Genomic DNA, 25792 nt, shown 5'->3' with positions numbered 1-25792 from the left:
ACAAATTTTTTATATCATTCGAAAGCCATTGTTGTCCTGAGTTTGTCCTGAGTTTATATTTTCGACTGCCCCTTAATCCACATCGATTAGGTTTTGGGAAAAGAAAATACTGAAAACTGTTATAATGTCTGGACAATATCAAAGATTAAAAGTGAAAATTTAAGTTACGAAATTAATGCGACGTTATAGCTTAGCTAGCCTCATTTCAATTTAGAACATTTTTGTTGTTCGGGATAGTTGGTCACGCATAATTAGTTAGGGTTACGCTTTCAGCTTAATGATCAAAATCTTCAAAGCGCGCATAACTTAGTCCAGAGCATTGTTCAATTGACTGTTTTCAAACTTTCAAAGTTTGCGGAAAAAAGGGGTAAAGTAGATTTTCAAATTTGGTTTCAGAGAGTCGATATATTCAATGGGGTAAAAAAAACTGTTGGTTAGAAACTATTATTTGAATCCCGAAAATTGACTGAAAAAAATCAACCCAAGCAGTATTATTCCATTTTCTTCGAAAGTCTGAACAATAAGGACAAAGTGTGCAGTCGAAATAACCATCTCAACGGCAACCAAAAGATGAAAGCATAAGGGGACTATTTTATCCATTCGTCTCTGACGCATTTTGTTCAAAATATTTACTTACTTTGTACACACTTGTTTTGCAGAATATGTATATATTTGATACATAATATTTGAAGACTTAGTATCAAAAAAATACGCTCAAGTTTCGCTCAAATTTAGAAACAAAAGCATTCATTTAGTTTAATTTAACTTGCCTAACTTTGAGGCTAATTTATCGGCCCATGGCATTTTACGACCTTGAGGATCTATTAACATCAGTTTTGATCATATTGTGTTGATGTTTTTTTTGCAAAAGTTTTTTTAAATCGAAGTCCCTGGCAAAAAATGATTGTTTTTCCACAATAAAAAGCAGCCCCTTTCAAGAAGGGGGGATTGTTAAGAGATCCAAAACCGTTGCAATTTACTTAAGCAAATGGGTCTTAAATACTTATTTTTATACTGTGGTTTCTAGTGTGGTTAAAAATTGGTTTTTCAAACTGTGATAGTCTCAATTAACGCGCTATGTATTGCGGTCTATAACAAGCGTAAGCGGCAAATTAAAACGTTTCAAATTGAATTGCGACATGTCATTTGTTACTGTTTGTAGCTTACATCAGCGTGTAGGTAGATTGGAGAAAAAAAAACGAAAAACTTTTTTTACTTTTTTTTTAGTTTTTCCGTCATTTTTTCTACCAAAAAACTTTAAAACCTGCCTTTAAGTGCAATCGAACCATTCGAAATTGTGCTTTGTGATACGCGAGCAGTCTTGTTGTTCCGACTTTCGATACAAAAGTAACGAAATTTTTGTGCTCGGGTGGATTTTTTTTTCTTCAGACAATTTTCGACTTTTTAACTAGCTATTTTTGACAAATTTTTTATATCATTCGAAAGCCATTGTTGTCCTGAGTTTGAATTTGAAAAAATATTTTACCTGTGATCATTTTTCGTAAATTTATGAGGGTTTAAAGATTGCCATTTTGGCCATTTTGACCAATTTGGGACAATTAACGCGCGATATATTTCGCGCTATTAACGCGTAAGCGGAGATTTAATCCGTCTTAGAAATCGTTCCAAATTGGCTAAAAGAAGCTTCATTGCCATAATTGTTTTATTACAAGGAGCGAAATCTATTGTTTTGTTCTTTATATGGCGTGTGGGGTGATGATTTTTATAGAAAAATTTTCAAATTTTAGAAAAAAGTTTTTTTGTTTTATTTTGTTTCATATTTTACTCCATAAACGTTAAAAGGCAGTCGGAATTTTCAGAGATTCGCCCTGATACGAGCAGTCTTGTTTTTTTTGCATTTTACATAGCGGGTGGGGGAAAGCGAGTGTTAAATGATACCAAAATGCTTCTCCCAACGATTTTTTCTTCAAGTTGAAAGGGCAGTCGGATTTATCAGAGCTTTGTCTTGAAATACAAGCAATCGTGTTATATAAGAATCAAAATTGAATAAGCGACCGCGCGAACAAATAGTTTCGCTGACCATAATTCTAGCAGATCATGTCGATGGTATACAGGCACACTGTGTGGCTCAGAAAAGATCTATAAATATCAATATCAACCCTGATGACATCAATTTTACATTGAGTTTACAAAAATTTGTATTAAATATTGGACAAACTTTTATTTTAGACTGATAGTATCAAAATAAAATAAGTTTTGAGTCGTGCATTTAACTAAGAAGAATGCTCGTATTGGGGCGAAGCCCTGAATGTTCCGACTGCTTTTTAAGGTTTATGGAGCAGCAGTAATAACATAAAAAAATTGAATAAAACAAAATAAAATGAACGTTTTTTCTAAAATTTGATTTTTTTTTCTAAAAATCATCCCCCCACACGCCATATAAAGTACAAAGCGATAGATTTCGCTCCTAGTAACAAATCAATTATGGCAAATAAGCTTCGTTCAACCAATTTGGAACGATTTATAAGACGGATTAAATCTCCGCTTAAGCGTTAGTAGCGCGAAATATATCCTGAGTTAATTGTCCCATATTGGCCAAAATGGCACTCTTTAAACCGCCATAACTTTCCGAAAACTGATCACAGGTAAATATCTTTTCAAATTTAAGCTCAGGACAACAATACCTTTTGAATGATATAAAAAAGTTCCGTAAAAAATGGCTAGTTAAAAAGTCGAAATTTGTCTGAAGAAAAAAACCCTACGCCGAGCAGAAATATTCCGTAACTTTCGTAACTAACGATTTAGCTGCGTCGATTCAATTTAGAACGATTTTGTAGAGCGCGACAATTCGCCACGTGTGAAGTATAAAACGAGCAGTTTAGTCAGAATTGTGGCAGGTTACATAATGGCTGCACCCATGCAGATAAGTAAATTGATCAACCGAGAAACCAGATTTTGTTGAACTTGTCTGAAAAAAAAAAACAGGACGGCTCGTATATCAGGGTTAAACCCTGAATGTTCCGACTGCCCCTTAATCCACATCGATTAGGTTTTGGGAAAAGAAAATACTGAAAACTGTTATAATGTCTGGACAATATCAAAGATTAAAAGTGAAAATTTAAGTTACGAAATTAATGCGACGTTATAGCTTAGCTAGCCTCATTTCAATTTAGAACATTTTTGTTGTTCGGGATAGTTGGTCACGCATAATTAGTTCGGGTTACGCTTTCAGCTTAATGATCAAAATCTTCAAAGCGCGCATAACTTAGTCCAGAGCATTGTTCAATTGACTGTTTTCAAACTTTCAAAGTTTGCGGAAAAAAGGGGTAAAGTAGATTTTCAAATTTGGTTTCAGAGAGTCGATATATTCAATGGGGTAAAAAAAACTGTTGGTTAGAAACTATTATTTGAATCCCGAAAATTGACTGAAAAAAATCAACCCAAGCAGTATTATTCCATTTTCTTCGAAAGTCTGAACAATAAGGACAAAGTGTGCAGTCGAAATAACCATCTCAACGGCAACCAAAAGATGAAAGCATAAGGGGACTATTTTATCCATTCGTCTCTGACGCATTTTGTTCAAAATATTTACTTACTTTGTACACACTTGTTTTGCAGAATATGTATATATTTGATACATAATATTTGAAGACTTAGTATCAAAAAAATACGCTCAAGTTTCGCTCAAATTTAGAAACAAAAGCATTCATTTAGTTTAATTTAACTTGCCTAACTTTGAGGCTAATTTATCGGCCCATGGCATTTTACGACCTTGAGGATCTATTAACATCAGTTTTGATCATATTGTGTTGATGTTTTTTTTTGCAAAAGTTTTTTTAAATCGAAGTCCCTGGCAAAAAATGATTGTTTTTCCACAATAAAAAGCAGCCCCTTTCAAGAAGGGGGGATTGTTAAGAGATCCAAAACCGTTGCAATTTACTTAAGCAAATGGGTCTTAAATACTTATTTTTATACTGTGGTTTCTAGTGTGGTTAAAAATTGGTTTTTCAAACTGTGATAGTCTCAATTTTGTGCGTGAGGCTAATGTTGACAAAAGTGTTTTGAATTTAGATATTTTGACCCGTAATAGTTTCATTTTTGGCACATTGTGCCGCTTCAAAATTAGTTTGGTTATATTTTCAAATTGGAGCCGGCATATTTTCCATGCTGAAGATTTGATTTGAATAATAGATGACAGCTGAACATAGTCACATGTTTAGAAACTTCCACATGTACGCAGGTGTTTTTAAATCATTTCCCTTTTCAATTTTAGTCCAAAAATCGCCATTATACTGGAAACTTCAATTCGGACTGAAATAACTGCATTGAATCAGGTATCAGAGTGATGTCTGGAATTAATGCCTCTAGTCTTTTTCTCCTGACTTGTCTGTGTGTGTTATTCCCTGTGTACTCTGGCTACCTGTATCTGACCCCTGGAAAAGAGTTCAGTGTAAGAGTGGGAATACAGAACCCAGTCTATGTCGACTGCAGCTTCCAGTCAGAAATAACCACGTACATGCTTCATTGATGTCAATTCTCCGGTTTTTTGTTCTGAGATTTTGGATAATTCGCCACGACTAAACTATATAACAATAGCAAATTAAACAGCCTCGCGGCAGGTTACACTAGTGGTGTGAACACCTGGCTGGCCTCCAGCAGATAACTATATAACGGTCACAGAAAGATTCCCCGAAGGAACAAAAAGATTTATGAAATTGGTCTGAATATAAAAAGCACCCGAGCATATACATTCCTCAATCTCTTCGAAAATCGGAACAACAAGACTGCTCGTATATCAGGGCGAGGCCAATAATGTTCCGACAGCACATTACGGCCAATTTCGTTTTTTTGTTCGAAAAATTGGCAACATAAACAAAATTTTTTTTTAGAACTTTTAATTAAAACTTATCCCCCACACGCTAATGAAAGCTAGAAAATGATGTATTTGGCGTCTTTTATCCTAATAATACGACCAAATGACTGGTTTCAATTCATTTTGTAACGCATTAACTCAGTTAGTAATTTTCAAGTCCCCTAACAAAAAACGTAACAAAAAATGAACACAGATGAAATATCTTTTTACATTTGAGCTTAGTAAATTGTTTCAGATGGTATAAAAATTTCCGACAAAATGCTAAGTTGAGAAGTCAAAAATTGACTGAAAACATCACCCCAATTTAAGTACTCCGCACTCTCTTCGAAAATCGGATCAACAAGCTAGGTATTCGTTTGAAATATCCGCAATGAAATTTCATGGATAATTAAAAATCATAATCGATGTTCGTGGTCAAGAATGTTGCCAATATAACCTATTATGATTACCTTTTGGGACCAGACAATCGATTATAATATATTGCAATCCGTTTCTTAAAAAAATTAAATCGATTGGAGTGCATTAAATTATAATGAATTACAATAGATTATAACCTGTACAAAAGTTTTTGCAGAAAATATGTAAAATTTGCAATTTTTCTGCCGTACTTACGGTCTACTCGAACTCTAAACCTACTCAAGTTTATAACGACCGCTTAATTTCCCCTACCATTCATTTACTCCGTTCATATGTACCCTTCTCCCAGTTCCCCCTCCCCAACAGTTTAAACCCCCTCCCAGCAGTTCAAACCCCTCACCACAGTTCAACCCCCTCCCAGTTAACGCCAACCTCTACCTCTAGTTTACCCCCCCCCCCACGCTAGTTTACGCCCCCCCCCCCCCTCAGTTTAAAACCCCTCCTCAGTTAACTCAAAAACAAAACATCAAAATTTACAGGCCTAATGCAAATTTTAATTTAACGATCAAGTTTTGAAACTATACGGAATTTTTTTAGAAGATTACTATACGGATTATTATAAAAGATTACAATAGATTTTATTACACTACAATGAATCATGCCTCTTATTTTACGCAAAAAAGCATGATTCTTGTAATGTAAAAAAAATCCATTGTAATCTTTTACAATCCATTATAATCCACTATATTCCATTATAATCCATTATAATCCATTATATTCAATTACACTGGCTCAAATTGATTTCTTTTTTGTTTATTTTTTAATCAAATATTAATCCGTTTTAATCTGGTTGGATGCAGATCTGTTTTATGGAGACAGGCCATAACAATACCTTATAATCGATTAGTATCCATAGAACCTCATTGCAAATATTCAAAAAATTCGTTCGTAAAATTACCCTTTTTTCTAGCAACATTTTGTAGTTATGTTGTGATTTGTTTTTAGCTGTTTTAAATGACTTTCGGTATTAATTACATACCGGTTAACTTCGTTCGATACGACCATCGGTCGATCGTAGAGTGTATGTTCAGTATTAGTTTTAGAACGTTTTAAATTCACACACTCTATTTTATCTGTTTTATCTTTTTAAGTAATTGTACATTAGTTGTACTTAAGTCGTAGATAAACAGAACACTTTTTTTAAGTTAAATTAAAGCTTTTGCAGTCGCAATTTGGAATACGAAACGCTATTTTAGAAACATGTCTGTGCTGAGAAAAACATATCTGCTTTATGGAGAATGTGAGCTACGGGGGATTTTCTTGTCGCAATAAAAAACTGTGATTGAAACACTGTGGTAGAAAGTTCATTTTTAATCCATCTCATATTTAATAGTTCATAGTTTTTATTAAATTATGTCGGTTAATGCTAAAAATGTTGAAGCATTTGGCCCATTTTTAATAGTTACGACGACTGTCACGTGCAGTGTTTCGGTTCCATGGCAGATGGGTCGTGTAGGTCGTTCACGTGGGAGGCAGATGAGAAGACATGCTTCTTCTGTTCACGCGAGATAGACGACGATGGCATTCTGGCCAACGAGACCACTCGATGGGTCGGACCCAGGATTCGAAGATACATTGACAGGGTTAGGAAGATACATTAACATTAACACTAAGGAATGCATTTGTACCATTTTGAGGTTCTGTGCTAAATTCTGAACAATATTGAGGGGCTTTGCCACTTTTTGAAAATGTCATTTTTCTTCCTAAAAACTCAAAATCAACTTTTGGACAGTTTAAAGAATAAGTTGAGTTGTTGAACAGTAAGCTCAAGTTTTTCTTGAGCTTACTGTTCTTTATGCTTTTTGTGAGGAAATATTTTTCGGTTTAACGCCCATTATTTGTAATTCAGTGTCCAATAGATGTTCCGGAACCCACCACGCAATCTACAACAGTCGGGCCATAGTGACATTGAGTGGAAAACAGACATTCCGCAGTGGACAGAGAGTGTTTTCGAAGTGTATTATGAGTGTGATAAACTATTTTTATTCATGAGTGTGACCAATAAAAATGCGAGAAAACAAATTCACAATATTTATTTTGAATACTGTTTGTCAACCAACCAACTACAGAAACTCACTTTTTAATGCTCATTTTGACCTTCGGTCGGTTTTTGCTTTTTTTTCAGAGGAACAAGATACGAGCATGATTATGATGTGCAAAATGTTTTTTTTGGATCGAAAGCTTACTTGGGTCTTCTCTTAAAACTTTTTCAGCCAATTTAGACTGGTTGGCGCAAAAAATTCATGTTTCACTAAAATTTGACGTAGAAAAACTCAAAAAAGTTCGCAATGCGGTTTTGAATGCATGTTTCATAAAAGATGCAAGCACTTTTTCCCCAAACTCAGATTATCAAACTATTTTTTAGTCGTAATATCTAAATTGTAAAAATTCATTAGAATTACAAAAATTGATTATTTTATTGCTTATGCAAAAATATACTAACGGTTTTTTCATAAATTGATTTAAAACGATTTTTCCAAAAAAATACTTCAGTTTTGAGAAAAAGGACAGATTTTCAAAGACTGTTTTTTAGACTGGAGAATATTCAGACTGCATTTCCAATTTATTAATTGCTCAAATTTTGTTTTTTCTTCTTATTTTTGTTGGACAATTCACATTCCTCAGTTATATAACTTGTTAAAAAATCAGTGAAACCATGAAAAACCATTTCCGACCATAGTATAAAAAACACAAGAAAATTTTTATTTCAAATTAGTGTCGTTTTTACGGCACAAATTTGAATTGAGAAATTAATTTGAAATTAGTGTTGACTGATAAAAAGATCTGAAAGAAAAACTTTGGCATATTCGACAGTCTTAAAGAAATAAGCAAATTGGAAAACAACTTCTGTTTAAAAATGACTAAAAAACCAAAAAAAAATCCAAAATTTCAATTTTTTTTTGTAGTTTTTTGATTTTTTGTAAATTTGATTCCAAAAAATCGCTTAAATTTTCAAAAAATATATATTTGTTCGAGTAAATTTAAGTTTACGTGGCCTATGCTAAAGTAAGGTATTGTAAGCTTTTAAGCCTTAAAATAAAAACCTATTGTAAGCCTGCTCGCTCGCTTTATTTTCTCAAATTAAGACGAAACAAAAAAAATTCAAACCGTTTTTTCTCGACACTGGGAATGTTTGCTTTTGAACTTTGTAAGGTCGTATGAATCACGTTGTTGTTCGTAAGCCAATTTTTGGCTAGGTTTGACTTCTTATATTCTTACATCTAAATTGCAAATACTCTTGGATTACTGGCTGTAAAAACAAGTGGGTACTTGTAGAAGCAAAACTGGAACAAGACAATCAAATAAGAAGACAAAAAGGTAAATCGCATAATGTTCGCTCCGAGATAGCTCTTGTGTAATATTTTCTGCGCAGACCAATTTCAATTTTACTCACGAATTTTGAGTAACGATATTTTTAAGTAAAATTCTCGATAGTTTTTTTGCTTAAAAAAGCTTGATAAATTTCCCCCTGAAGATTTTTTTTGAGAAAAAGTCAATGGCAATTTATAACTGAAGAATACAGAAGGAACGCTACTGAACGGTGCTTTTAAACAATATATATCGACTTCAGCGTCCGTTCAACATCGGTGCTTGGTAAACGATGGCTTATAGTAAAATCTCATTGGTCAGTGAGAACAATGTTATATGCTTTCAATAATATCACTACTACAGAATTGCTTGTTGAGCGTTTTTCTGAAAATCAAATCCAAATCGAAACTAGAAAAATTTTGGGAAATTTTTAGTGTGGTTCAAATCACGACTGAAAGGTTTTTCTTATGATCTATCAGTCAACCCAGTCCATTTTTGGGCGGAAAACAAAAAAAGTAGAAAAAAACACTCGAATATAAAGTTTTTCCCTATTTTCAAAATGTTGGAACAAAAATAAGCGTGGTCTGTGCATTTTGAGTCCTCTACACAGCAACCGGGCATCTACTTTTAATAAGAAAATTCACCGAATTTTTATTCCAACAGTGATAACGTGATACAGGGTCACTCATTTTCATTATAAAGGTATGTCTATGTATATATAGATATACATGTACATATAGATAAATTTTATTTTTTATATGAACATTGGACAAAGAAAGATAACCAAGGTTCTCAAAAACACTGAAAAAGCATGTTTTCGGTTGTTGCAAAAAACATTTTGCAAGCTAAATTAAAATGTAAACCAGTTTTATTTTTCCAAATGTTCAACTTATTGTTGAAAACAGTAACTTCTGTTCGATCCGTGTATATTGTAGAGCAGTTTTCTGATCCAAAAAGTTCTTTTTTTCATTAGCCTTTGAATATCTTTTTCTATGAAATTTGATTTTTCCCTTACATCAATAGCATAAGCAATCACGAATCGCAAATTGGATATAACACAGTTCATGAAAAGGTCTACTAATAAAAAAGTTGCTTTCAAATATGGCTATTGTAGCTAGCAGTTGAATCTTGAATTTTTTGTTGACCAAATTATATATTTTTTGCAAGTTGATTTCTCAGCTTTTTTGAAAAAAAGTGTGTAAAAGAATATTCAAAAATGGCTTCTTCTAATAAAAAATTAAAAAAAAGCCTCATTGCGTTACTTGAAACCTTTTTTTATAAACAGCTGACATAAAGTGTTATTATTCAATTATAAACATAAAAGTTGGCTTATTTCATGTTGTCAAAAGACGATTTCTCATTTCAAATGAAGCAATCAAGGATCATCTGCGTCTGTTTGCGAATATCGATTCTGCCTTAAATTTTCCAAAAAAAATTATTCTAGAAAAAAGGATATCCGCAAAAAGGGTACATTAGTCTCAATTAAACTTCGAATTGGTGTCATTGAATTATACCGACAATTGTCTTCATAAAAATCACCAGACAATGCGTATAATTATTCTTATAAATGAAAATAACGTTTCATTCAATTTGTTCTAGGAAAGCTTAGGGTTGTAATAAACTGACTGTGAGAGATCGAAGGCACGAAAGTCCCGACCAAAAAACTTTTAAATCTGCCTTTAAGTGCAATCGTAACATTCAAAATTGTGCTTTGTGATACGCAAGCAGTCTTGTTGTTCCGACTTTCGATACGAAAGTAACGGAATATTTGTGCTCGGGGTGGGTTTTTTTTCTTCAGACAAATTTAGACTTTTTAACTAACAATTTTTGAGTGAAATTTTTTATATCATTCAAAAGGTATTGTTGTCTTGAGCTTGAATTTGTAAAGATATTTCACCTGTGATCATTTTTCGTAAAGTTATGAGGGTTTAAAGATTGCCATTTTGGCCATATTGACCAATTTGGGACAATTAACGCGCGATATAATTCGATATTAACGAGTAAGCGGAGATTTAATCCTTCTTATAAATCGTTCCAAATTGGTTGAACCAACCTTCTTTGCTACAATTGATTTGTTACAAGGAATGAAATCTATCTTATTGTACTTTAAATGGCGTGTGGGGGGATGATTTTCATAAACAATTTCAAACTTAAGAAAAAAAAAATTTCATTTTATTTTATTTTATTTTATTTTTTTAATGTTATTACTGCTGCTCCATAAACCTTAAAAGGCAGTCGAAACATTCAGGGCTTCGCCCTGATACGAGCAGTCTCGTTTGAGTTTCTTATAATTAGTTTTTTTGAAAAGAACAATGATAATTTACATATATATATATGTAAAAAATTTATATGACTAACGCCACAAACAGTAGAAAAGGAAGTGAAATTGAAATGCCTATTTCAACCCCGATTGTTTCTTCGTATTCATATTACAGGCTGGCTATGTCAACTACTTTGAATGTTTGTTTAGATACTTTGATTCAAAACGTTTCAATTTATTTAGTCCAGAAAGTTGGCCCAAATCAAGGTTTTTGCAAATTTCTTATTTTTAAACAAAATTGAATTTATGCCCGTGGTGGCTCTCTCATAGAGTAACTTCAGATAAGGTACACAGTCTTATCGTCACGCTATCTTATTTTCGGCCGAATAGATTTGTGCAACTTTTTAGTCTAATTCTGATGTTACTCTTACTCTTACATCTCTTAGTCTCAATAGATCTAGTGTATACTGCATTTGCGAGATAAGATATCAGGAACTGTTCTGAAGGAGAACGACTGTTTGCTAAAATATATTTATTTTGTTCTCTTGCTGAAACTATGAATAATTTCAGGTTTACAATTTATCGTAAGTGTTGTTTATGGATCATGATTTGTTAGTTAGAAATACTTTACAGATATAGTTTTATCAATAATATAATTGGATATAGATACCAGTTTTAATGTGGCTCCATCGATCCGTGGTTAGTAAATTTTAAATTTAATGTTCATTGTAGAGACAGATGGATGGCGAGATTTTTTGATTCTTAGAGAAGATTCGTTTGAAGCAGTGGCTGCGTGAATGAGGAGAAAGAAACCGTTGCTCGTGTTGTGGAGTCGTTGTCTTCATGCAGAGAAAGGGTACAGTTGCTTGTTCTTCAAAAATATTTAGATCGTGTTGAGTGATCGTGTTAGGTTTTTGAATTTATGCAATGATGTAATGGATCGACAAAGGAATCTTGATATTCATCAAGTTGCCAAGCTAGTATGGCAATGCAAAACTGTAAAATAAAGTGTTATCTAAAATTTTGATAATGTTCCCTAAAATTATTTTTTCTAAAAGAAAATGACCTTGTTCTTTATTTAAATTTTAGTCTCATATTTTCTTAAACTTTCATTTCATTGTGAGGGCGCGCAAAATAAACGCAATTTTTTTTATCAAAGTTGTCTCAAAAGTTCCCAAAAATGGCTATTTTGACCTGATTTTAAAAAAAGTTTCAAAATTTATAAATAATTTTCCGGAAGCGCTCAGGAAACCAATTAAGTCGACCCTCAAAAAATCGAAAAATTACATTATAGATATCCGTTATATGCAATGAGCTGGAGCAAAAAAATTTTAATGAAAAATGATTTTTCAAATGTTTTGTTTGCTGACATGACAATAGCTCTGAAAAATTGTTGCTTGAAAAGAAACTTGGAGAAAATTTCATTAAAAATGTTTGTCGGACCGCCAAAATCCTTTGATTGCAGAAACTTAAGCGGATTTTCTGAATCTTATGGTCTTACGGTCAGCCACTATCTTCCACCTGTACTTAGCTCTCAATAACTTTTCAGCTCGCAACAATGGAGATTCCCGTGAGTAAAAGTTTGTGAAGAAACCCATACGTTAATATGGTTTAAATGTTTGAGGCTTAACACTGGCCCTTATACGGCTTCTGTAGGTTATAGACAATATCATAAGTTTCAAACAGATTGTTACATAAGTTTCAAACAATTTTTTTTTCAGATTATATAAGGTTGTATGCAGGCTTTACAGAAAATTGATTAATTTTATACGGGAAATTGTAAATGTTTACTGAAAAAAGTTTACTCTATCTGTATAAAATCGACTATTGGTCGCAAAGTGATTGTAGATTATTGTTGCGACCATTGAAAATGGGGAGGAACGTTATTTTCATTTAAAAAAAAAGATGTAAAATGCCAATGCATTTCGAGTAACAAAACTCATCATGAGGACATATCTGAAGAACTATATACACTGTGAAAAGAGCAATAAAATTACACACACTGGTAGCACCAGAATTTTTTAAATTAAAAGTCATGGGTAGGCGACAACGAAGTTGCAATAATATTGAACTACGAGCGTCGCCTTTCGAGTCAATGAAATCTCACTAAGAAGTCCTTCGAATTGAATTTGTCGCGAGTATTGAAGGATGGTCGTAACTGGGAAACACTCAAATGATAAGTTGACACACTGTTGCTGCTCTGAATATTTTTGATAGTAACTGTTGATTTTGGAGTATTACAAGAATCTAAATGTTGTCGAACTGGAGCAGCCTGGTAACTATATTCGCGAAGGAGTCGTAAGATGACGGACTGGTCGCCGACATATAATTTTATGCACGACACGACTTCGGAACAATAAAGGAACAGGCTCCTTAAGTGCAGAAACATATTGACGTAATTTCGCAGTAAGAAGATTCAATTGTACTGGAATGTCACTGTCAGAAAAAAATTTTCTCAAAAAACTGTCGGTAATGGAACCACGATACTGAATAAAGGCAAAAACCCTGTCATCACTTTTCTTTGACCCACGAGTCTGCTTAGGTTTATCATGATCAGTAGTATTATTATCGCCAAGTGTTTTTCTAACAATAGGGTTATAAAATTCCGGAGGATACTGATTTTTCTCGAGTATGGACAATCCTAACTTTAAACAACAAATAAATAAGGATCAGCATGAGCATGAGCGTTAAGCCCGGTACACCATGCCTGCTACGATTGAACGTTTATACTTCGTATCAGCAACAGAGTGGAAGTTCATACACAGTTCAGTGGCTGTTGGTTTATCGCACCAAGTAGTGGATAAGCTGGTATCAGCGCTAAAAATTTAAAAAAGGTAAACTGCAAGAAGATTCTTGTTTACAAGTAAACTTCAGGTTCTCATTCAAGCTGTTAAGTCACGGATAAATTTTGATAACGAGAGCCAGGCAAAGACAGTATAGGTATCAATGGTGAGTTGTTTTTGTGAACTTAAGCTAGACCATTCAATCGAACAACTTGAACACCAGTGGAGCGAGACTTCTTATAAAGGTCTTCAGATAAAAGACCGTTTCTCCTCAAATCAGACAGTTCAGCATTGATTTTCTCTTCTTCTGCAATAGATACTTCTTTAGCATTTTATGGGGTTTGGTAACGTCCAATGACTCAAACTGATCACCACTAGTTAATTGCTGGACTTTGGAAACGTAAGTTGTTTTGTACAGTAAACAAAATCCCAAGCCTTTGTCAAAAAGAACTTCGACAAGATTGTTCGCCTCTAAATACTGCTTAGCTTTAATAACAGCTATGTTTGGGAATTGTTTCGTACACTGCTGAGAATATAAAATGGCGTTTGCATTAATCTGGTTAATCACATCAACGTTGCAATCATTGTCTGCTAATTTGTGCAGGAAGTTGTTGATTTCGACTATGTTTTCGGGTGTGTTTAAGGTTTTTCTTCGTTTTGTATTCCACGCAAAATCAGCTACCACAAATAAGCTTTGGACAAAATGAGTGATATATCATATTGAAGCCCTTTTAGTCGTGATTCGAGCGAAATAAAAAATTTTCAGATAAGTTGGTTTATGGGCGGTATAGCTTCATCTTACGAATCAAAAACTTCAAAAATTTAGGAAAAAAGTCGCGAAAATTTATTTTAAAAAAGATTTAATTTTTTTTAAATTTATTTTTGTTTTTCTTGTTATTTGTCTTCAAAAATTGTTTTCCAATTTGCATATTTTACATGACTGACGAAAATGCTTAAGCTCTACTTTTTCGCTCAGATTCTTTTATCACACCAAGCCAAAAAAAACGACACTAAATGAAAAAACAATTTTTTTGTAGGTTTTTAAGACTGGTCGGAACATTTTTTGCTACTTGCACAGTAAATGGTTATCCTTGTTCAATTTTGTATTTAGCTTCGCACTGTTTAAAATCCAATATAGTTTCATTAAATCCATTTTTGTTACTGCGGGTTGTATAAGGACAGGTCTTCTGATAGTTCTAATTGGTTCGGCTCAAAAAAGTTAATCAATTTATAAACAATTTCTTAACCAAATAAGAAGGACGCATGTTTTACACGTTTTTTTGTCGCGCGCTTCCTACTGCAAGTCATCGATCATTTTTGAAAAAACAAATCTTTTTTTTTGGCAGATTTCTTTGAAATTTGCCTGCGGCGACAAATTATTGATAACAACTGTTTTGGTGCTGCAAATTTAGTTTGCCCAACTCATAAAAAGGGTGGAAAATTTGCTGAGAGTTCAAACTTGTAAGGCCCCATTGCGAAAAGCTTAGATTTGCTTCTGACTTTATAAACTGTTTAACTTTGAGTCCGTTCAAACTTTTCGGCTTTTCTGTGCTTCGGTTTTTTCAAACGCTATCCTCTCGCAACTTTAAAGTTCAATTAACTTTCGAAATACTTCTCAATAACAAATAGGCATGCAGCGCATTCACAAAATCTAACTTAGTGAACAGTTTGAAATGAGCATCCCTGATTGCGGAACATATTGGAATCAAGTAGGGAAACGAGTTCAACAAAGAGTCAAATAGTTCAGCAATTCACTCTTCAGGAAAAACCAACTACCAATTGGCTGCTTTAAAACAAAAAAACTCAAATAGGTCAAAACAACAACAAAAACAGAAAGACTTTTAAAAATGTTGCCTGATATTGGAAAAACAATTTTTGCATGTTTAACTTTGGCGGCTTTTGTATTTGGAGATGGAAACAATATGCGCAATATTGAAGCATCAGCAATAACCAACAGAAAATGGTTCACAAAACTTTAGTCCAAATCCAAAATATTTGCCAAGAAATTCTTCGGAAAGCTAATTCAATGAATATTTTATCCGAAAATGAAGAATCAGATTGCAAATGTCATGTTGCAGATGTCGTGAATTTGACAAATCAGTGTTTGCTGCTAGTCGTGTCGGAGGAAAATGAAGCCGACAGCGAAATCGTCAGCTCGGAAATCGAGCTCGAATCCGAAGTACAGGCGAGCGTTGAGCATCCGAGCGTGAACAAAGCTGCCCAGAACATTCTAAATTGGGACTCGGAAAACGTGAACCGAGCAGATGTGTTCTACGGAAAGTATGGCGAAATGTTGGAGAATGTCAACGATAAGTGCACAAATCCCGAGTTCGAAAGTTTGGCGTCCGAGATTCTGCGACTGGCCGCGCAGTTCAAACCGACAATGGTGGGCCACTCGGTTCAAATTGATTCGAATTTGTCGAATCTTCAAGCGGAGATCAACAACTAGTCGGATAATAGTCAGCACAATTTGAAGTAGTTTTGGAGCATTTCAGTTTTCGCCAACTTGATAGTATTAATCAATGTATCATAATATAAATGCAGTCTATGATGAGGTTAAGTTGCATAAAATTGAATTTTTTTAATCTGTTTTCTTTTTTTTGTACATCAACAAGTTTTAATCTATTTAATCAAAACGCGGAATGAATAAAAAAATCAATTAACTTTCGAGTTATTCGAATGTTGACTGGGGGCAAATTAACTTCTTTTTAAAAAATCATTTCTTGTAGTTTTTAATGAGCAAAAGTCTAAGACGAGAGGTTGAGAAAAGAGCGGTTTATAGCTTTCCTAAAAGTATATCAACTTGAGGCCATAAATTCGTTCGTGTATTCGATCCTCTGCGATGGCCATAGTGTGTGAGGACAAGCTCTCGTTTGACCTCTAGCTCTATGCCTATCACAGCCTGACCTATGTCGGCTGCAATAGTCCCGGGTTGACCTCCATACACCGAAAATGCTTATCATACAATTTCATACATCAAATGCATGGAAAAATGCTTGTCATACAATTTTCGTACAATTTCAAAAAGTGGTTGAAAAAAGATAAAAATTAATTTCTGCGGCTGTTTAATTCTAACAAAACAGTCTGGTGATGAAAAAACCGAGGTTTTGTTTTTTGAAAAAATGCTTATCATACAATTCCCATATATGGAAATTGTATGACTAGCATTTCATTGATGGCGACAAAAAAATTTTTCAACTAATTTTGAAATGCATATGATGTATAAAATTGAAGAATTTGAGAATGCAACCTTGTAAACTATTCCCGAGAATCCAGCAAAATTTTTGATAATTTTTGAGGTAAGCTCAATAGAACCTCAATTATATAATATTTAAAACCTAATTTATTTACATTTCATCGCCCCGATCGAGCTGTCTTATGTGATTTCTAGAAGCTTAACAATTTAAATTCAAAATTATAATTGTGCATGTGAGACAGTCAGTTATTTTTTGGCTAATTTGATTACATTTGGCAAAATTGTTACCTCGAAAAGAATACAAGCGATTTGAGAGCATAATAAATCACAGCAAAGATAAAGAATCATTTTAGAACTGTTATTGAATGAAGTATCTGGAAAACGATCGTCAGTTTAATTTGAGATATTCTGTAACACAATGAGGCAGTTACATATTCAAAGAACGCTAGAACTGTATCTCGAAAAGTATGACACCTGAGTTCCCATGCGGTGGTCTGGATGAGTCATACCCGTCACCTCCTTGGCCATACGAATAGCTTCTCCCATTGACAAAAACACCTCCTCCGCCTCCACCTCCGCTGGCGACCCTGCTTGAAGATTTTGTAGATCCCCTACCTCCCGGAGCCGGTTCCAGTTCAAACTCTCGAAACAAAGGCTGGACATCCCGTCTGATGTCGATTCCACTGCCATTTCCACCCTTGTCCTGATTAGAGCTACCCCCGTTGTCTCCATTGGAGCCGCCGCATTGTCCCCCTTCAGATCCTCCCCCACTGAACCCATCGCCCCCCGCAGTGCTGTAACCTCCTTCTCCACCCTATAACAAACCAAGATTATTTCCCATCACAGCCAATCTATATAATACTGGATTTCAACTCGACCCAGTCATTCCGAATCTCAGCTCATTTGGTGGGTTGGGCGACAATTCCTATTAGGCGACAATTCGTAACAGCCGACAATTCGTGATAGGCGACAATTTGTAATAGGCGACAATTCGTAACAGGCGGCAACTCGTAACAATCCATTAGCAAATAGGGTACTGCATGTGAATCAGTGTTCTCTGCTTAATCTTCTGATTCCAATTGCCGCCTGTTACATTTGGCTCAACCAATTTACATTTGCTCTGAGCTAATGTGTTGCAAACAATTACACAGACTAGCATCTGAATGTTATTGCATATTATTGTGACAAAAGTGACGAAAAAAATTGCTTGGAGCAATTTTCACTTTTTAATTCAGCAATTCTGACAAACAGTTTTTTTTACCATGAAGATATGGAGACTTGAGTTTGTGACTAATTTGGCCGCTTTGTGGTAACTTAAGTGCGAAAATGTCTAATTTATCTAGGGCGTAGTAAACGCGCCAAATTAGCCCAGCTCAAAAAAATCCACATCGAATTGATGCGCGCTAAATGATCCATATAGGGTAATTTTAAATGCTAAATATATCATTTTGTTTTTTGAATTTGCTGACGGTTTTTTTGTAAAATTCAACATTACGATGAATCTTTGTTCTTCTTTGTTCTTTTTTTTATCGTTTCGACAAAATTTTAACATAAATAAAGACTTGTCTCTGGAACCCAGAAACATGCAGACACAAAATTGTGCGCCTTTCCAGTGAACAGTTTTGCCTCGTAATGAAAATTTTTGTAAGAAATGTAACTCAAAATTTAAAATGGACAATCGGAACATTCAGGGCATCGACTTACACGAGCAGTCTTTGCTAGTTATATTACTGCTACATGAATATGTTTCGTTGATTTTTGTCGTCTACGCACCTTTGCATCAGCTATGACCTCCCCGTCTTCACTTATAACCATCGTGTTCTGACCAGCATAATAGTTGGAAGTGGATTTGAGATTACTTTGCTCTTGAGGTTCTGCGAAATGATCCGCATATTCATCGTAATATGATACACGATGGGATGTATATGAGCTGCTTTCTCTGCTATACGCATCGGAGCTGAATCGGATTCAAATTTTAATTACCCCGGTTCAGGTTCGGACCATCATATAATATACCGACTAAATTTAACAAATATAAACACAAAAACCATTTCTTTGGATAATTATCAGCCGCAAAAGCTGTTCAGAATGTTCTGAACTATTTGGAAACTTTCTGATCCTTTTTCGTCAATGTTTTTGTCAGGTTTTTGTGAAAAATTTGAGCAATTGATCATTTTTTCCTCTAGATTAAAAATGAGCGCCCAAACACCCTAGCTTGGTCAAAATCTTCGAACAAGGGCATCACGAGGATGCATTTTTGCAAAACTAATTTTCTCAGCCTTTTTGCAAAACAAAACGTCTTTGAGGACAGCTCGAAAAAGTTACTCGATCGATCTCAAAAATAAATTGACCAAAACGCAGCTCAGAATCCGCTTCTTTTTGGCACCGAAATGTTTGACCCCCTGATCGACACACAATTTTGATCATCCAACCCTTAAAAAAAATATGCGCCTTCGCAATCAATGTATACTAAACTTTGACGGTGAGCTTGCGCCAAAACGTTTGGTCAAAATTTCCAAAACCTTCCGTTTTCTGGGAGTTCCGAATTACTTTGGGTATTTAAAAAAAACTACTAAAATTTCAGTACTTTTAAGTTTCAGTGCTTTCCCCCCCCCCCCCCACACACACACACACAGTCACACTCTCACACACACACACACTTTCCTCGAGAAAAATCTTGGCCCGCATTTGATTTCTGGAAAGCTCTGAGGCATATCAGCTATTAGTTTGTAAGCTGTACCCTTTCTCCCAGCCTTTGCCGACGTAAGTGAAGAACCGTTTCGTGAAAGGGATAGAAATAATTGAGTAGTCCAAGAAGCCACTGCCACCACCGCCATATCTCGCTACGTGATATAATTTAATTTCAATTTTCCTTTGAACCATTTTCTATGTTCTGTTTTTGACAAATGGCCAAATTGATCTGTAGAGCCCCATCCATGGAAAAATTGAAAGTTTTTCAATAAAGTTTTTTATTCATTAGACATTATTGAATCAGCTTTCAAAAATTTTAGTTTGCAGTGAAAGCAAAATCATTAGAAAAGATAGAAAAAATGGATACTTCAAAAGTTCGAGCAAAATCATTAAAAGTGAGCGCAAAAACATTAATAAACTTCAAAACATGAAACATTAGACCAAATTTTCTACACTTCCCGGGCCGAGGTGCTCATTTTATTTGTTTCGGCTTTGAACGTCGAGCATATGTCATTGCTAGAACGGAAATGAATAGTCGATACAGAGGTTTGGGTCGTGCACAGACTCAAAACATGGTGCGTACACGGTCGAAGCTTATCAAAAGTCGGTCGAGCGCTGTCGAAACATACCCCGATCACGGTCGAAACTTACTCGAGCACGGTCGAAGTATACCTCGAGCACTCGAGACATTACAGGAACAGCATGAATTATAAAAGTTATGTTTGGGTAGCATAAGTTGATTGAAAGTCGAAAGATATCCGACTTTGTCCGAGGTTGTCAAACATATCTCGCTTGGGTCGAGCAAAAAACGAGAATATATTTTTTTCGAGAATGTTTTTTTGTCGAAACATATCTTTTCACGGTTCTTTCCACTCTTTTCGGTCGATAAAGCCGAATCATACCCGGATTCGCTCGAGACCGTTTCAGCATTTTGGACGGAAACAGCAAAGAATACCTTAGTTTGGCCGAGTTTAGGGTCGAAACATACCAATTGTCCCCGTGTAAGACGCAGTCAACACGAAAATTTCTTTCAAAATCAATCGCACCGAGCGCCATGGATCATAATCGATAATATGGTCATAAGATGGTCAGTATCTATAAAAATTACAAAGTTTTTAATTATAGTCAATTAAAAATTAATTACAACCCTAATATTTCATATGTCAATATAATCCATTTCATGTTTAATGTAGTTACTACGGATTACGTGTCATAAAATGTTACATTTCACATTAAAATTTATATTTTTTTGTCTCTACTTTTTCAATTTGTCTCAGTTTACACCCCCTTTACTTACCCTGCCCCCGTTTATCCCCCCTCACTGCCAGTTTACCACAAGCGCCATCCCCCCTTATGATTTAACATGGGGGAGTTTTTCATTGGTAAACTTTGGGTAAGGGGGTCAATTATTGACCCCCCCCCCCCGTTTATTCCCAGTCTCGGCTCTCGGTTTATTCCCCTTTAGTTGGGGAGAAGTCAAAAAACTTGAGGGAGTGACGTTGAGACATGGCATTTAGTAAAAAAAAACCTGGCATTCGTTTTGCAAATTTTTTTGCAACTATTTGCAAAATTGCTGCATAAAAGACCGAATTTAGTTCTAAAAATAAAATAGATTATAATCGATTATAATGGATTATAATGGATTTTCATTTCAAAAATAATTGATAATAATGGATTATATTGGCAAAATTAATCGATTTTACTTGCCAAAAATAATGGATTAAGTTGGAATTTTTTTTCCAAATTCATGATTTATAATGGCAATATAAATGATTTCGTGGTCTGAACTTTACATCTTTAATGGATTATAATGGATTATTTGTCTCTCGGGAATCCATTATAACCGATTAGAGTCCATGGACCCTCGGTGCGCGCAGCCAACGTTTGAACGTTTTCGACAAATTGAAAAGCAGAAATCCATAAGACAGAAAAAGTTAGCTCAAAAACAGTTCAGTATACGAAGCATTGGAATTACCATTAAAACTAAATTAATTTCATACTGAAGAAAATCATCCTGAAAAGCATAAGCCGAGACTTTACCCGAAAAGCATAAATTGTAAAGTTTATTTTTGGATAGCATATGTAGATTGGAAGTCGAAACAAACCTGAACTTGTTCGAGACGGTCAAAACAAATCTTGCTAGGGTCGAGCAAAATTGAGCACTTTTTGGCCGAGAAAATCAAAACATAACCCGACTTAGGTCGAGAAAGTCGAAAAATACCGAATTTAATCGACACGGTCGAAACAAACTGATTTTTGATCTTGACGCGTCAAAACGCACAGTGAGCATCTCGACCCGAGTTAATGATGCTAAAAAAAATCAACCTATATTTTCTGTTTTGTGTGTGTGTGTGTGTGTGTGTGTGTTAATTTTCTGCGGATTCAAAGCAACTTAACAAATTTTGTCGGAAAACTATAATTTTAGAAATTGTATGCATTTATTTCACGCACTGGCACTGGAGCTGAAACTGTCTCTACCACCAGTGCCACCACCTCCCACTGCAAGCAAGTTTGCTTTGACCGTGCAGCCCATAGTATCGATTTTGATAGTTTCGTTTGTTTCAATTTTCTGAGAAGACGAAAGATTCGAAGCTGACATGATAACAGCTTCGTTCGGTTTACAATTTTCGTAAAAGTTACAAGATTTTGGACCCGTTCGACACGACTTGCAGACCTCGGGTTTTGAAGAAGCCGACATCAAAGTGCACGTATTAGGCATGAGGTATCTGTCAGCCAAATGAATTGTATAATACGAGCACTTTTCGTCTTCTGCGCACTTCTTTCGGCAACTTTCCTCGTCCGTTTCTGAGAACATTCCAAGCAGATTTCCCCCGTCCATTGAGAAAGCCATACCTTCTATACTGCAGTAGTGACATTGGTAGCCGGAGTAACAGCCTTCACAGGAGACTACCTCTATGCAAAAAATAGGGCAGACAACTCCAAGAAGGATTTTGCAATAAACAAATAATAACAGAACAACGAATTTTTATTGGCTCCAATATCTGGCTTCATCCGTGAGCAGATTTTGAGAGGGAATAATGGATGGACATGCCCCTATTTGATATTCGATCCTCTCATTAACAAAGGGTTCGAACCCGCCATATTCCCGCGTGGAAACTTTTTTACGACATCTAGTTTCGGCCAATCAAGCCTAAAGTTTTTCTCGGGTTGCTCTAGGCGCAACTTAATAAAAAACTTGAGAGCGCAGCGCAGGCCAAAAAACGCACTTTCTGGGCACAAGAATTGTAGAAATTTCTCGAAACGCTTTTCTTTGCCTGTTTTTCAAACATTGTCTCCGAACTGTTTTTCAAGTATTTTTTTAATTAGTGAACAACGAAAATCTACAATTCGAGGAGACTTGCACGGTATTAAAAATTTCAATGAACCAACTTAACCCAAAATTAAAGATTGCTCAACAGAAACTTGATTGGAAGAAAATCAACAAGCCAATTCCAATTAAACAGTCAATACCAAAACATAATTGAACACTCAAGAAATACTCGATTGGATGGCGTATGTACCTATCCCGAAACCGCATAGTGTATGAAAAATGGAAGAAAAAAAATTGATTGATAAAATGCTCCAAATTTTGATAGTTCAATGGTGTCCATCAATGATTTTGAAGCTTTCAGTGATTTTATCATGTCTTTACATATCACCAAGAACAGGGAACTTGCAAAACTTGGATACGTTCTAAAACTTTTACACACAATTACCGACCCTCAACCAAATCATGAAATAAAAAATAATTTGAAGGGTTTTGAAGAGAAAAATAACAATAACAAGCAGCAAACCGCACTCTCATGGGATTATTTGATTCTTTTTTGAACAAAAATTGCGACTATGCAACTACTAGAATTACATTGAGCACCGATGATTTTTTGGGCAATCAAACAGGGCTAATCAAGTTACTACGCACATCATAACTGTCCCTTAGAGCTGTGAAACATTCCAAACATAAATATAAATTTAAACACTAATATGAAATGCAATCAAAAATGTTTGAAATTCTCAATTGGGGTCTTACACAATTTCTTGAGATTACTTGAGATTTCATAGCAAAAAATAATCTGATCATTCAATTGAATAACAAATGCAGAAAACGCCAAAATAATTAAATTGACAATGAAAAAAAAACAATTCGGTGACACAAAACCATTGATATGTAACCCAAATCAGAAAGTTTGGCGTGTAAGAGCTATGCAAATAGATAGGATCAACTATTTTCCAATTCTGAGAAAATTGATACTTAGAAAAAGGTATCTAGAAAATTGGACAAAGGAAGCACTTAATCTTAGTTCAAAAAATCAGCAAGCTTCAACAAATCATTAGCATGAAGTTGTGCGCGGATGTTATATCAATCAAAACTACCACATCATTCAACTCTATAAAAGCCGAACACAAAAAAAAAACAATTTATTACCTGATTAATCAGTTAAAAAACTCAATGAGCTTAGGTCCGGGGTGGCCTTCTCATAGAATAATTTCGAATAGGGTACATCGTCTGTTCGTCACGCTATCTATTTTCGGTCGGATAGGTTCGTGCAACTTGTTAGAACAATATCAATCCTAATCTTACCTTTGTATCTCCTTATCTCAATAGATTTAGCAGCATACTGGTTTTTAGCAAAGTTACTGGAGAAAAGAAAATAGCTGATTTGATTCTTTATTTTTAATTCTCTGAACCACTAGGTTTTCAGGTTTACAAATATAGAGTAGGGTTTAGTCATGAATTATGACTGGTTTGGCTATGAATTTTTTACAGTAAAGTTAAATAAAATTAATTAAATAACTAGCTTCAAACTGGTTCCATAAACCCGAACAATAAAAACTTAAGCTGAGGATTTTTTGAATTAATCAGTTACTAAATTTCATAAAACAGGAAAAACTAATAAAAATGGAGACATGAAGGTTCCCAGAAAAACAACAATACAGAATCAAATAATTTGTTTTAAAAACACGTTGCTTTTTTGGGTAAAAAATTGACAAATCTGTAGATTTTGTAAGACCGAGAACAGTTTTACCGTAGAAAAAATTGTTGCAGCCTATAAAAACTTTGCTTAGCCATTTTTTTTCGTGTGCGAATTGGTTGATATAAAAACTTGGAGCGCATTAAAATTCAAAATCATCATGAAAAGAAGTTCAACTTGAAGCTCTATGAAAAGTAGCTGCTGAGAAGCTGCAACAATTCCGGTACCAAGTTTCATTGAAATGAAAATTACAATAGATAATGAACAGAAAACAGATTCACAACTGTTTCTGGGTAGCTATATTCAAACAAAATATGATCTGATACACAAAGTGTGCACTAGTTAAACTGAAGTAAGCCTTGAAATTCTTCATTCAAGGCTTCTCACTAACTTTTTTTCTTGTTGTTCCGACCATTGAAAATGGTGAGGAGCTTTGTATTTGGGTTTCTTTTAGTTTTTTTTTCTTTTTTTTTCTTTTTTGTCCAAGCAAAATCAGGCACAACAAATATTCATCGGAAAGGGTCGAGTGATATATCAAATTGAAGTTCTTTTAGTCATTTTTTATTTTTTTTTTGTTTAATTTTGTGCGAATGAGGTGAGCGAATGAGGTGAGCGGACAGGCATATATTTTTTTAATACAAAATAATTACCACAAAAAACCATCGTAATCGAGCAGGTTTATTGTAGAAGAAAATGAACCCCAGTAAAAAAAGTATCGATAACTTTTAGCGCCATCTTGGTAATAAAAAACTTCAAAATTTAAAAACTAATTCTACAAAAAAAGATAAAATGTTAGATATGGCTGAAGTTTTGCCTTAGTTTTAGCATATAATTTTTTTTCGAGTAAAAAAGTTGTCCGATTGGCCGTATTTACTACGACTAACGAATGTGAATAAAACCCCGGTTTTTGTTCAATCCTTTTATCACACGACTCGCAAAAAACTAACACTTTATTATATATTTTATAGGATTATGGTCGGAACATTCTGTGCTACTTGCACTGCCACCGACTATCTTTATTTACTTTTCGAACGTGTTCAAAATTTTATTTTGTAAGCCTTTATATCTTATTCAATATAAGACTTTTGTAATCTTCTCTGCTAGTTAGGTTGTCTCCGTAGTTTTTTTAAGGCTAAGAAAATTAAGAAAAATTTCAAATATTCTCGCTTCCAACAATCCTAAAATTAAGCTAGTTGTTAGTCATTTGTTGCTGTATATTAAACACATTGAAAACAATTCGTTTTTCATATTTTTTCCTGTTTACGGCATATTTTTTTGGCCAATTGGCCCTGAAAGGTTTAAAAGGCGCCTTCAGTGATTTTGTGGGCTCGG

At 34.6% G+C, this 25792-nt stretch overlaps 3 protein-coding genes across 4 annotated transcripts in view; 1 reads left to right on the top strand and 2 right to left on the bottom strand.

Moving 5' to 3' along the window:
- Positions 1-25792, bottom strand: part of LOC134842983 (protein phosphatase 1 regulatory subunit 21-like) — a 435837-nt gene that overhangs the window by 80591 nt on the left and 329454 nt on the right. The window lies entirely within an intron of this gene.
- LOC134842795 (uncharacterized) lies at positions 4165-7293 on the top strand. Its single transcript, XM_063859284.1, has 3 exons — positions 4165-4473; positions 6654-6834; positions 7101-7293. The coding sequence occupies exons 1-3, from the start codon at positions 4307-4309 to the stop codon at positions 7152-7154; spliced, it is 402 nt and encodes a 133-aa protein (XP_063715354.1). The 5' UTR covers positions 4165-4306; the 3' UTR covers positions 7155-7293.
- Positions 17006-22399, bottom strand: LOC134842131 (loricrin-like). Of its 2 annotated transcripts, none has more exons than XM_063858330.1 (4): positions 21942-22399; positions 19540-19642; positions 18573-18756; positions 17006-17613 (listed from the first exon to the last, which is right to left on the bottom strand). In XM_063858330.1, the coding sequence occupies exons 1-4, from the start codon at positions 22339-22341 to the stop codon at positions 17245-17247; spliced, it is 1056 nt and encodes a 351-aa protein (XP_063714400.1). In that variant the 5' UTR covers positions 22342-22399; the 3' UTR covers positions 17006-17244. The 2 variants fall into 2 exon arrangements, with proteins under 2 accessions (XP_063714400.1, XP_063714401.1); XM_063858331.1 differs by having other exon boundaries at positions 18573-18741.

Source organism: Symsagittifera roscoffensis, chromosome 3, assembly GCF_963678635.1.
Source record: "Symsagittifera roscoffensis chromosome 3, txSymRosc1.1, whole genome shotgun sequence".
NCBI lineage: Eukaryota > Metazoa > Xenacoelomorpha > Acoela > Convolutidae > Symsagittifera > Symsagittifera roscoffensis.
Note: the sequence above shows the minus strand (reverse complement) of the source record. Positions and strands in the feature narration are given on the sequence as shown.